Source organism: Plectropomus leopardus, chromosome 23 (genome assembly GCF_008729295.1).
Source record: "Plectropomus leopardus isolate mb chromosome 23, YSFRI_Pleo_2.0, whole genome shotgun sequence".
In the NCBI taxonomy this organism is placed as follows: domain Eukaryota; kingdom Metazoa; phylum Chordata; class Actinopteri; order Perciformes; family Serranidae; genus Plectropomus; species Plectropomus leopardus.
The window spans coordinates 14,796,946-14,809,805 of NC_056485.1; the positions used below are offsets into that span (position 1 = coordinate 14,796,946).

A 12,860-nucleotide genomic window follows, 5' to 3' on the forward strand; every position below is an offset into this window, starting at 1 on the left:
TAGTAGAAAAGGCAAGATTTTCAAAGATATTTGTTTTACAGAGATAAAAATCAGGGAAATGCAATTAAAATATGATTTAAACCCCAAAGCATTTTTTTTTTAAAAAAAAAAAAAAAGCTGCCTATTAATTTTTGCACTTTTTGCATCCATAGATATTAAATATTATGTGTGGTTCCCAGCCTTTTTCCATGAGAAACCTCTTCTCTATCATTAAGTTACCTGACAACCCCTGACAAAGTGACACATTTTATTGATATTTCATAATATATTCAGTGTATAACAATAATTGTGCAGAAAAACTGATTAATTACCCCACATACTGAACACAATAACTACAGGAATCAGGAGTTTTCCTGATATTTCCAGGAACTTGCTACACGATTCCCTCTCTGTATGATGTCTGTTTGATATTTTGTAATTTTATTTATTTTTTAATTATTATTTTAGCATTATATATGCTTAACAGGCTTCTTTTTGGGCAATTCTGCGTGGTTGCATTAAGTGTGTACCTTTTTAATGAAGGACAAGGCCGGTAGAGTACAAAAGTGAAGTTTTGTCACTCTTGTTCAAGAGGGCATCCCCATGAAACTTTGGCGACCCCTAGTGGCAGTAGGCACCCCAATAGTGGGACGCAGTGATATACAGTAGCATGTACTATACTGGGATATTCACCAATTACAGGTCCTTAACTAAAAATATTCACATTGCAATGAGATAAAAAAAGAAAGCAAGAAATTAATGCATTCGCTTTATTATATTCACTCTTTGACATATAAAAACTGAAATTAAGTCATCAAGGAACCCTGAGTGTGGGATGTGAATTGAGACTTTCAATTTGCAACTGGACCAAATGACAAAGTAAAAACATAAATACAACTCCCAGAACATTTGAGTACAAACATAACATTTATAAAGAATTCTAAATCTACAAAAACAGCACTTTTTAATTAATATCATCATTATTAATCTGTTTCTTAATGTTTCAGTTACAGTAGTTCCATTTAGTACCTTCAGGTTGAAAGGATTAGTCTTGGGATATTTTATATTTTCGTTACTGTGAACAAACCCCATAAAACTGTCCCAGACCTATCCTTTAAATTCATGTTTGTTTGCATTCTACAAAGCAATATAACATACATTTTCCATACATGCTTGTTCCAGCACTTCATTGAAGCTACATCATGCTTCTACTGAGATGCTAACTTTTCACAGCAGCACCGTTACATCATCTGCATGTCTTTTGTGAATCATTTTATACACACGTGTGAAAATTCAAACTTGTGTTTGATTGTAGACGTTCATTTTAAAAATATATGTCTTAAAAAATAATTTAAAAGGAATATAAAATGTTTAACGTTGGATGTTAAAAGTACAGCCACACAAGGACACATAGGTATAAATGACACTATATTAATGCACTGAGTACAAAGAACATTTGCACTGTCTAAAACATACAGTACAGATTGATGATCAGTCACATGATCAAAAAACATTAATGTGTGCACCTGGCATTGAGGCTAAATTAAAAAACAAACAAACCAAAAAAAAAAACAGTAGAGAATATATATATATCTCTCGACCTTTTGATTAATTGTCCGTCTGTTGTTCAGGTGATTTTTGGCATCTGAATGTGAGCTGGCGCTGCAGTTCTGGATATTTTTTGTTGACCACAGTTGGCGGAAAAGCAAAACCATATGACCAGACTTGGCAGTGTTTATTGACGGCTACCAGTGCTGACAGGGCAAAAAAATGTAAAGGTGTGAGGTTTTTGCTCCTTGGTTTAAAAATCCAGACTCAGGAAGCAAACTAAATAAGGAACGTTATTAAATATTATTTTAACATCTTAATCCTGCACAGATTTAAATAGAGAAAATAGAAAATGCCTCTCTGGCAAAACACAACCTTCCTGTTATGCAACAAAGGAAAAACCAAGCATGGAGAACTGTGATGAAAAAAATAGAGAACTTAAAACTAAAAAGCTGCTTGTGAACTCAGCCCACGCCTCCTGTCTTGTCCCTCCAGTTTCCTATATGCGGGAGGTTGAGGCGAGATGGTGCTGTTGGATGTCGTTTCCTATCTCGGGGGTCCAAAACTTGGATGTGCATGGTGTTGTTGTTACCCTGCTGAAATCCGGTTACATTGCTGAGGTTCATTTGGATTCTCCATGCAGGAGAAGGAGTGTCGGGGCTGGAAGACTGACGCTGCAGATAGAAAATATAAAAAGAGTGAAAGTCAGCAGCAGCTAGGATGAAATATTTGCTTGAGTCTTCGATAAATGCAGCATTCATGAGAATTTATTATGTTAGACACTAAGTGCAAAAAAATCTTGCCTTCATTTCATAAAAAACCTTTAGTAAAATAAATATAATTTATTTTTAATGCAGAACATGGTTAATGTGAAACATATCTTTAATGCAGGGATGAAAAGTAAAAATCCCACCTGGTACTGTGGCGACATTTGTTTTCTAGAATCCAGCTGAGAATTTTTCGGCGGTTGTGTTCTGCCTTTAGATGACCTCCCAGAGGAAGGAGACGACGGTGCCGACCCAATGGGGCTACCAGAGGAGCTTTTCCCTTTGTAGTTTGTTGATGGGCGTCTCACGTCACCATGATGCATGTGTACAGGTTGAAATGAATGCGGATCTGAAAGGGAAGAAATGTATCTGCCATGACACATGATTTGTTTGTCTGATTTGTGACCTAAAAACAAAAGTTTCGGTCCTAGTTTGGTGGTTTCTATGCAGCTTCACCAACTTCCTTTTTTACCTTTGACTCTCACTTGGTCTCTTTGATTCGCGGGCCGGACGTCAGCCCGTTCCTGCAACGAAAGTCAGAAAAAGTTGCATTGAGTAGAGCTAATTAGCAGTTTGCACATGTGTTTTGCATAGTAGGAAATAACCAAAACACCACAAGAAATCAAAAGAAAGAAACCATTTTTATACCACGTTAAATATTTGGAACTTCCTACTTGTTTTCTCAATATTGAATCGGGTCTCCCATAAAACAAAAGAATTGCTACACAGGAAATTTGTTTTTGTTTTTCTTTTGTGTTGTTAGTCTGCATTGTTTTGCCTGTAGACGAAGAACAGATATGGCAGAAGCCAAAAAACAAGGAGAGACTACAAAACAGGTGAAATCAATGATTCACAAGACTTAGAAAAAAAGGTTGACATTTTTAGGAAATACACTCATTCACGTGAGAAGATATCTTATTATCTGTCATCCAGAGAGAAAAAAAGAGTTTTTCCAAAAATACTGCACGATAAACTATTATGACATTTAAATATTAGTAATATGCCCTAAAACTCATTTTCTTGCTTATATTCATATTAATATTCTGTCACTGATTGCCTAACCTTGATCCAAACTTTCTATTTGCTGTGTCTCTTTCCTGTGAAAATTTCCCTTGTGCAGCAGGAAGTGATGAATGTCACATTGTCCCCATGGCAGCAAAAAGATAGAGATTAGATAGAAAAGATAAAACAAAAACAAGGTAAGGAAAAAAAAAACAATATCTCACAGACCACAGTGAGTCGTTCTGGGGTTAAAAGAAAAATGTAATCTACACTGTCCTATAAAGAGACTGATGATGACGTTAAAGTGTTATATTCTGTTTTTCCTTTCAGTACACATAATTTAAACATTCACCTGTACTGGTGGCGGACCTGTCGGCACGCTATCGCAAATGTTCTCTTCTTGAAAACATTCACCCTCTGTAAACAAAAATGGAACAAGACCAAATAAAACAATATAAAATTGAAAATTACTGCTGGAAAATAACAGTTTGTCAGTTATTAATACGGCTCAACATTGTTAAATCAAAGTCAATTAGTGAAACCACTTTAAAAAAAGCATTTTAATAAAATAATCTTAGCTCTGATTCCTATCATGAAGACTGTGAGATGCACTTGAAAGCTGCAGAAAGTTAGCATGTGAACCCTTTTGTGCTGCTAATAAGCATTTGAAAACACAAATCTGAAAACACAAAATACATCACGATGTAACAAGACCTGATTTCTGAGTGATTTGACCCCGCTGAACCTGCTCTGTTATCCTTTCTTCTTCCCTTTGGTCCTGGAAAGAGGAAGAGAAAGAAGTACAATTCTAAGAACTGTCGATTGCTGTGTCATGTCAAATTTTACAGCATTGCAGCATTAAAGAAGTGTTTATGAAGAGATTTGTCACTCACTAGTTGCTTCACCACTTGATGGACAGCATCATTGATGGCATGTTTGTGCATCTTATACAGTTCTTCCGTCACAGTTGTACACTCTGTAAACAACACAGAGCACAGATATAAGATTAGGGCCAAACATTACAAAGTATTAAAAGTAGAATTTTTTGTGTCATTTCAGAGTTTCAAAGGTAAATGAAGTAGTTCTCTCACTAAAAGCGAGGGGCCTTTGCTCGGGTCTTGTGTCCCAGCATTGCATCATGAGCTCAGTCAACCTTGTCAGCCCTGCAAGCCCTTGTGCATGGCACATGATCTCCTCCAGCGATGGACGGTCTCCCTCCGGGATGCGAAGCCGCACTATGCTGGACTGTGCATCTACAGCGGAGGAAGGATTAAAAAGGCTGTCAGAGTGGCATTGAGGTTAGTGAGACATCGGAAATACCTGAATATAAGCTCTGGACTGATGCTTGCATTCAGATATTTCTTCATATTTGTTTAAATCTGCATTCACTGATATTTTTACAATAACAAAGATTCAAATGAGGATGTGTAGTGCAAAAGGTGTTACTTGTAGAGACGGATCCAGAGACGATTTTCACCTCGCTCTGCAGTTCACCTCAGGAACCTTTTAGCATCATTTACAAATTGTTTTGACTTTGCATTGACTCATTGATGAGAGGCTCATGCTTGTGACAAAGCAAGATGTAAACATTAATGGTATCTTTCTCAGATGAGCAATAATTTTAGCAAATTTATTGGCGCCAGGTGAGCTAGCAGTAGATGCATGTGTCTGTGTGGTGATACGACTGATGGTTGAGACGGAGGATTAGGGCCATGGTTTTTAAAAAAAATCTAGATTTTGAGAATAAAAATTCATATATTATGAGAAGTAAGTCGGCATTTTGAAAATAAAGTTGCACTTTTATAAGAATATGCTCCTAATATTATCAGAATAAATTCACAGTTTTACCAGAAAAACATCACAATTTTAAGAGAAAAAAGTCATACATTTGTGAGATTAAAATCATAAAATTACAAGAATAAAGTCGTAACTTTGCTGAAAAAAAAAGTCATCATTTTATGAGAAAAAAAGTCGGTAATCTAGTAAAAATACAACTTGTTTTCTTCTAAACTATGACTAAAGAAAATATTTCCTATATTTCTTACAAGGGCACCTTGAGCATCTCTAAAGTGGACATCTAAAAACTCAGCAACTTACACCAAAATAATCTGATTGATAAAAAAAAAAAACTACTGGTAAGAGAAAAAATGTGTATTTTTGTATTCTTTTATGCAGAATAATCTGTCCATATAGGTGTTATAGTACTTAGATAGCAATTGTAATTGTCATTGTCTCACAGTGTTTATTGACGGCTTGAAAGAGTATTTCAAACCCAACTGCTGCTGTTTTATCTCTTTTTTAGATATTTTGTATCTGCATTATTTTGTCCCTTTAAAACACTCACACTTACCCCCGCTCCCTCATATTAACAAGCTGCAAGTAACATAGGGTGCATCAGTTTTCACTGGCATTGGTTCATGTTTGCCCAAACAAAGTTTTATAACATCAAAATAAATTCGGTGGTCTTGCTAAAACTGCAAAGCAATATGCTTTCATTCACATGACTTTTGTTTACAAGCCATTACCCTACAACTCAAAGCCAAGCAAACAAATGGTAGGTGTGGTTACACCTATAAAGTCCTACCATTTGTGCACTATGTGTCAAAAAAAAATCATGAGAAAAAAAAAAGGGAGGATAGTTGTAGCAAAGATTGAGATAAAATGACTAAGAAAGGCAATGAGACACAACAGTCACTTACGTGCATATGGTTGTTTCCCTGTGACAATGGACCATAAGAGAATACCATAACTGCAAGACAAACAGGGAGTGACATGCCAGGATTACTATTCATACCATAACAGTCACACCCTGGTTTATTGATGGCTGGTTTGTTTCGATCTATAAACCGACTCTCATGCAAGAATTAGGTTATTCAATGTCAACAAAACAGGTGCCAGAATATTTGGAGTCCAAAATATTAAGAGGTGCTGAAGCATTTGGGTGCGGTTTGACCGATGAAAATGCCACCTGACAATCTGGAAGTGTGATTACAGTAAACGCTTTTACTGTACACCTGTAAAACATTTCCCTTAACTGTAAAATGATTAGACAATTAATATTCTGACTTCCTGCCAATACTGAAACTGTGTTTAACAAGTGTGCAAAAGTGTATAAAGTGTAAGCTTATAGGCTTATATTTATTGTAAAACAATAACTTTATTACAGTGAAGCTGACTTTTGGACCTTTTGGGTATAAAATGTCATCACTTTATCATTTCGTCCTTCCAGACATTTGTGTGAAATTCGGGTATGACTTCTTGAGGCCAAAAATCATGTTTTGTGAGGTCACAGTGACTTTGACCTTTGACCACCATATTCAAATTAGTTAATCTGTGACTCAAAGTGGATGTTTGTGCCAAATTTGTAGAAATTCCCTCAAGGTTTTTTAGAGATAACATGTTAACAAAAATGAAACAGATGGAAGATCGCAGTGACCTTGACCTTTAAAATATTGTCATTTAATTGTTCCATCCAAGTAAATGTTTTTGCCAAATTTGAAGAAATTCATTTGTGATTTTCTGGAGATCTTGCCTTTACAGTAATGACACGGACAAGGTCACAGTGACCTTCACCTTTGATCTATGACCACCAAAATATACTCAGTTCATTCTTGAGTCCAAGTGAATGTTGGTGCCAAATTTAAAGAAATTTCCTTACAATGATCTTGAGATATTGCATCTGCAGGAATAAGACAGATGCAAGGTCAATGTGACCTTGAGCTTTGTCCACCGAAAAGTACTCGGTTCATTCTTAAATCCAAGTTAACCTTTTTGCCAAAGTTGAAGAAATTCCCTTGCGATGTTCTTGAGATATTGCGTTCACTGTAATGAGACAGACAAGGTCACAGTGATCTAGACCTTCGACCACCAAAATGTACTTGGTTCATTCTTAAGTCCAAATGAACGTTTGTGCCAAATTTAAAGTAATTCCCTCTTGAGATATAGTATACACAAGAATGAGACAGATGAGGTCACAGTGACCTTTGATCTTCAAAATCTAATTTGGTCTTTGAGTCTAAGTGGACATTTGTGCCAAATTTGAAGAAATCTCCTCAAGGCATTCTTAAAATATCTGGCTCATGAGAACTGGACGGATTAATAAAACCCTATTATTTATGTACTGGTCCGGTCCCCTTGTACCTGTAGATATCAGAGGCTCGGGTAGGGTTGTATGATGCGTGAAACGCTTCTGGTGGCATGTAGCTGAGCGTCCCTCCTTCCCCTTCGCTGTCAGTCTTGGAAACCCGCTTAATGCTGTGGTAAAACCGGGCAAGGCCAAAATCTGTAAGCTGGAGAGAGAAAAGCAACAGAGAGCTTAAAGGTCGATGATGCCCAGTGGTAGAATATAACTACATGAATAAAAGTGCATGTGCTGAAGTAAGTCTTGCAAAATAGTAAAACCCTTTCAATACTTTTGAAAGGGGGAAACCATGTCTATAACTTTTGGCTTACACTTTCAGGCAGAGTTGGGAGACTCAAGTCAGATGCTGATCACAAATTCGGATTAAATATTTGCTTTTTTGTAAATATTGAGAAGTAACTTTTTGTGTCTGAAAATGATTGGATGTTTTCTAGTGAAAATGTGCACAAACCTGTTAACCTCCAAAGATACAAACCAATACACAGGGCAGCTATCATGGAGCAAGTTAATCCAAAAATCTAAAATTTGTATAGGATTTTAAATTTTTGTCAATGACAGCAAGAAGAAAACAACAGGGGTACGCAAAGTCTGCAGCTCAAAAATCAGTGACACGACCATCACAACATCCAACTTCATCCGTCGCCACAAAACCCATAAAGAAAAGTACTTGAATGTGTTTTTCGGGAACTTAAAAGTCTACTGGCATCAAAATTTCATGACCTGACTTGTGACTTTCTTGACCTGAGCAATGACTTGTCTCGTCTTTCCTGATTCATGGCAGGGACTCGTCTTGACGTGCACATGTGCAATTTACTCCCACCTCTGCTTTCAGGCTCCATGTAGTATTCATAAAGACTGAGTTGCTATACAGTGCAGAGTGCAGACTAATAAAACAATATAAAGTGAGCAGGAAGAGGCGTTGCCTTCCTTAAAAGCTTGCGACAAACCTTGGCATCGAGATAAGACCCCAGCAGCACATTGCTGGGCTTCAGGTCCAGGTGGAGGAGGGGAGGGGACAGACTGTGGAGGAAGTTTATTCCCAGAGCTACTTGGTGAGCCAGTCTGAAGACAAGCGGCCAGGGTGGTGCTCCACCTAAAGTTTGCTGTAAGAGTGTTCCCATAGTTATAGATCTACATATATTGGAGACTGTGTTGTAAAGGAACGATACATATGCTTTCTACCATATATATACTAACATTGAAAAGTTTTGAATCACCTGTTCTGTTCAATGTTTTTACCAGTTTAAATCACCTGGTGTGTTTGTTTTGGAGAGAAAAAAGACCTCTGCAGATAGTTCGGGTAAACACTGACAGAATTCTAATCAGGAGAAGTTTCAGCTGGTTGCAATCTGCGATCATCACCGCTGGATGCTACTAAATCCCCCTAAATCTTACACACAAGATATAAGTGCTTCCCACACTTACCTGTAAGGAAGCCAGTGATCCTCTCTCCATGAGCTCCATGACCAGGCCGAGATGCGTTGACGGGCCAAAGTTGGGCACTTGACCCCTGAACACCCCTCGGACCTGAATAACAAGCGGACTGCTTGCTTGACGCATCATGTCGATCTCACGCAGCAAAGACGTACTGTTCCTGTGTGTATGTCTGCATTAGAAGTAGTTCACCACATAATTTAAATGTAAACAGAAAGCTCTCTATAATCACTTACCCGTCATTATAATGAAGCAGTTTGATGGCCACATCGCAGCCCCACTGACGGTGCCTGGCTTTGTAGACTTGTCCGAAACCTCCGGAGCCAATCACCTTCCAGCCTTGTAGGCTGGAGTCTTCAATCCAACTTGGAGCTGCACAGCTGAACAGTGCCATACTTCACTGAAGGGGGAAATAATTCAGAATAATTTAACCGTGACAGGCCAGAACAATGAAAAGCATAGTTCCTCTAAATAAAGAGGATCTTACCCAGTTGGGGAGGCTGGTTTAATGCTAAGATGTGACAGCGCCCAGTTTTAATTTTTTGCCCTCTTCACTCCCAAATCGAGAATATGTATTTTTCCTCATACCTGTAGTGGTGTTTATCTAAACGGTGTAAGTTGCCAAGGATTGTAGATATCGGCCGTAGAAATGTTTGCCCTCTGTCCAAGATAATGTGACTAGATAGCATTCGGCTGTGGATTATCTTCAGTAACCAGGTCATCATTTTTTATCTTATTTATTTATTTTTTTACTGAACTGAATATACTTTCTTTCAAACATAAGAAATAATAATAAATAAAATATTATGCACATAAAAAAAAGACAAAAAAATTATCATGAATATATATAACATATTTTCAAAAAATCAACATGAATTTTACATTTAATATTGGAAAAGGAAAAGAAAAAGCAAAATGCTTGTTTTACATTCCCAGCCCTCATTTCTGTACCTTGCAAAAAATCTCTCCTTGAACATATTTTTAAACTGTCTGATATTCTTACTTTGTTTGATTTCCTCCAGGCCATTCCACGAAAGCACACCACAAGTAGACATACACATACTTTTAAGGTTTGTGTGCGCATAACATTGTTTCAGATTGAATTTTCCTGTTATAGGTTATAAGTTATAACCCCATTCTCTGTCAGAGAACATCTATTGTATATTGCCAGGTAACAGATTATTTCTTTCTTTGTACACTATTTGCGCAGTATTAAATTAGACACAGTATGCATGTTAGTTGTGGGGTGCTTTTGTAGGTATTGCCCCAAATAACCACATAGTAATTCAAATACGGTAAAATTATGTTACGGAAATATGTATATATTCGCATTTTTTCCAAGTAATTTCCTTGTTAATATATATTTTATTACACCCTTTTTTCTTTTTTTCTAATTTTCAGGTAATTTTCTTCTTGTTTTTTTATTCTTCCTTTTTTTCCTTTTACATTTTCTTCCTTTTTTTCCTTTTACATTTTCTTGTATTTTTTAAAAACAAATTTCTTGCTGATTTTGGGCAATTTCTTGTTTAGTTGCTCATTGCCCTCTCTAAATGTTTTTGAAAACATCAAACCAATTTGCTCAGGTTGTAAAGGGTTAATGTAACAGTAATCTGTTACATAAAAAAATCAAAAAGTTATCAAATGCAATGTTACATTGCTTTGTTGAAGTAATTAAAATATTTCATTACTTAATACATTTTTAACAGCGTTACTAGCAACTTGTAACCTTCAAATCTTCCCAATGCTGATAGTATCTAACACTGAGTTCACCTTTTCTCTTTAACTTCACTTATTCGGTGTTTGTGTATGATTTTGTATTTCACACAGGGCCATCAACATTTTACAAGCACATAATGTCACACACATACAACAGGAAACCACCTTCTTTGTTGTTGAGGCTACCTAACCCATATCAGAAAGCTTCAGGGGTGGACAAAATAATAAAAACGCCTGTAAAATACGATAATTCTCCCTAACAGTTCAGTTTTTCTTAAGACTGGTTCAATTTAAATTTTTGCTGCTTTGTGTTATTGTATTAGATTACATTATACTACAAAGTATTTGTTCCACCTCGTAAACTCTTCCCATTTTAGTTGTCTACTGTAGTTAAAGAACATATCTCCATAACTTTAACATTTCCAGCTAGTGTAAATGATAAGATAAATTACAAGGTAGAAACCACAGCAAGTGGCTTGTCTGACAAGTTCCTGATCAAATCCACACCACAGACACTCAAAACAGTAATAAAAAACACTAAGGTGATTTTTTTTTTCAAAACAGGGAATCCACTCACCCTTAGGGATATATTCTTCTTCCTCATCGTTCAATAGTACTGCCGGAGAGTAAAAACCCTGCTGCTCATTCAGTGACTTTCTACTTGCAGCAGCAGCATGTCTTGTTCCGCGTTGAGAGGGGGGGAACAGAAGTGAAACTATTTTTTTCCACTTCTGCTTATGGACTGCTCAGCAAACAGGCAAGTGTGTGTGGAGACAAAAGGATTTTTTAAAATGATTTTTATTAACCTTATTCCTCATAAGATTAATGACTGCTTGTGTGTTTATTTTTTATAATTATTTAATTTGTTTTAAGTTTTGTAATATTTTTTTTTCTTTATATAATTTCTTTCCTCAATACCTTTCAATATATCTATGAAAAATCTCATAATCAGATATATAGACACTCTACTCTGTCCTGGGCTCATTTTTGGAAAGAAAAGCCAATTTTCTCATTTTGCTGCTTTCTATTCATTTTTAAAATTACTTTTTACATTTTAATGTGTTAGTCAAGAAGCAAATTGTCTAATATAGAGGAAAAGAAAGCTATTTATGTACTGAAATATGAAGCTGCAAATCAGAGAAGTTGTGGTTACAAGATACTTAAGCCACTACACCACCCAACCTAATGTACACATCACAAACCCAAGCTTTTTATTACCGAGATTATTAAATGTTTACACAAAGACTGATGTGGAAAAAAAAGACTATAATGGCTATTTTAAGTTTTGCCAGCAGAGGGCGTAGTCTGAAAACTCATTTACAGTAAATAGGTGGTGTTACTTTTAATCACTGACTAATGCCAAACCTGGATTACCTCAAGCATTTTTATCACCTCACGCAAACCAGTACAACTTCTTTGCAGTGAGGTCACACTCCTCTGCATTTCAGAGGGAATTTTTTTTTGACTCCACTACATTTTTGATACCATTAGTTACTTTCCAGATTTAGATTACACCAACAAGTAAATTATTTTGTAATATTATAGATTAAGCAAAACTTTTTAGATGCATGGGCGGAGTAATTAAAATTAACTCCATATTTATCAGCTGCAGGTGATGCATACACATTAGTCTGCGATACTGGACCGACAACACCCAAACAAATACAACCAATGGACGTATGAAGAGAACTGGATACAGTGTTAGAGGCAGGGCCCTTTCCAACGCAGTCACCAGAAAAATTGTTTGCATTGTAGTTTTCTGAAATCAAATATTTTTATGTTGTGCTGTACATTTTTTTGTAGATAATATGATGGAACTATGTGTCTCAACAACGCTGTGGTGAAGGTGTGGGTAGGCAAGAAAAGATCATGTTTTGGCTTAAAACGCCCACTTTGGTGACACAAACACCACCGGAAAAGCAGGGAACAGGTTGGTGAAAAACATAGTAGTGCGGTGACTCAAACACTGCAGAGAAACACCGCGTTTCTTAAAACACCCAGGATCTGGTACCATTTTTAGACTTTGACTATAAGTGCTCTAGATTAGAATCGCTTACTGCACCTTTAATGCATCAGTAATTATAAAACCATAATATAATAGGCAACATATTATCTTAAATATGATATTCTGCATAACCAGTACTTTTGGTACATAAAATATTCTGACGCCAGTATTTTTTTTTACTTAGGTTCAGTAACATGTTTATTATATAGGGATATTTTTACTTGTATTAAAGTATATATACTTTCACCACCGCACACATATACTTTTT

The 12,860-nt window shown here is 36.3% G+C and overlaps 1 protein-coding gene across 1 annotated transcript; it reads right to left on the bottom strand.

The window, feature by feature from the left end:
• Positions 1-735: 735 nt before the first annotated feature.
• ripk3 (receptor-interacting serine-threonine kinase 3) lies at positions 736-11,253 on the bottom strand. The gene is made up of 13 exons (XM_042512470.1): positions 11,165-11,253; positions 9,108-9,271; positions 8,863-9,031; positions 8,385-8,540; positions 7,437-7,585; positions 5,996-6,045; positions 4,388-4,549; positions 4,190-4,272; positions 4,011-4,074; positions 3,649-3,713; positions 2,767-2,818; positions 2,441-2,643; positions 736-2,201 (listed from the first exon to the last, which is right to left on the bottom strand). The coding sequence occupies exons 2-13, from the start codon at positions 9,263-9,265 to the stop codon at positions 1,992-1,994; spliced, it is 1,521 nt and encodes a 506-aa protein (XP_042368404.1). The 5' UTR covers positions 9,266-9,271; positions 11,165-11,253; the 3' UTR covers positions 736-1,991.
• Between the last annotated feature and the right edge of the window lie 1,607 nt (positions 11,254-12,860).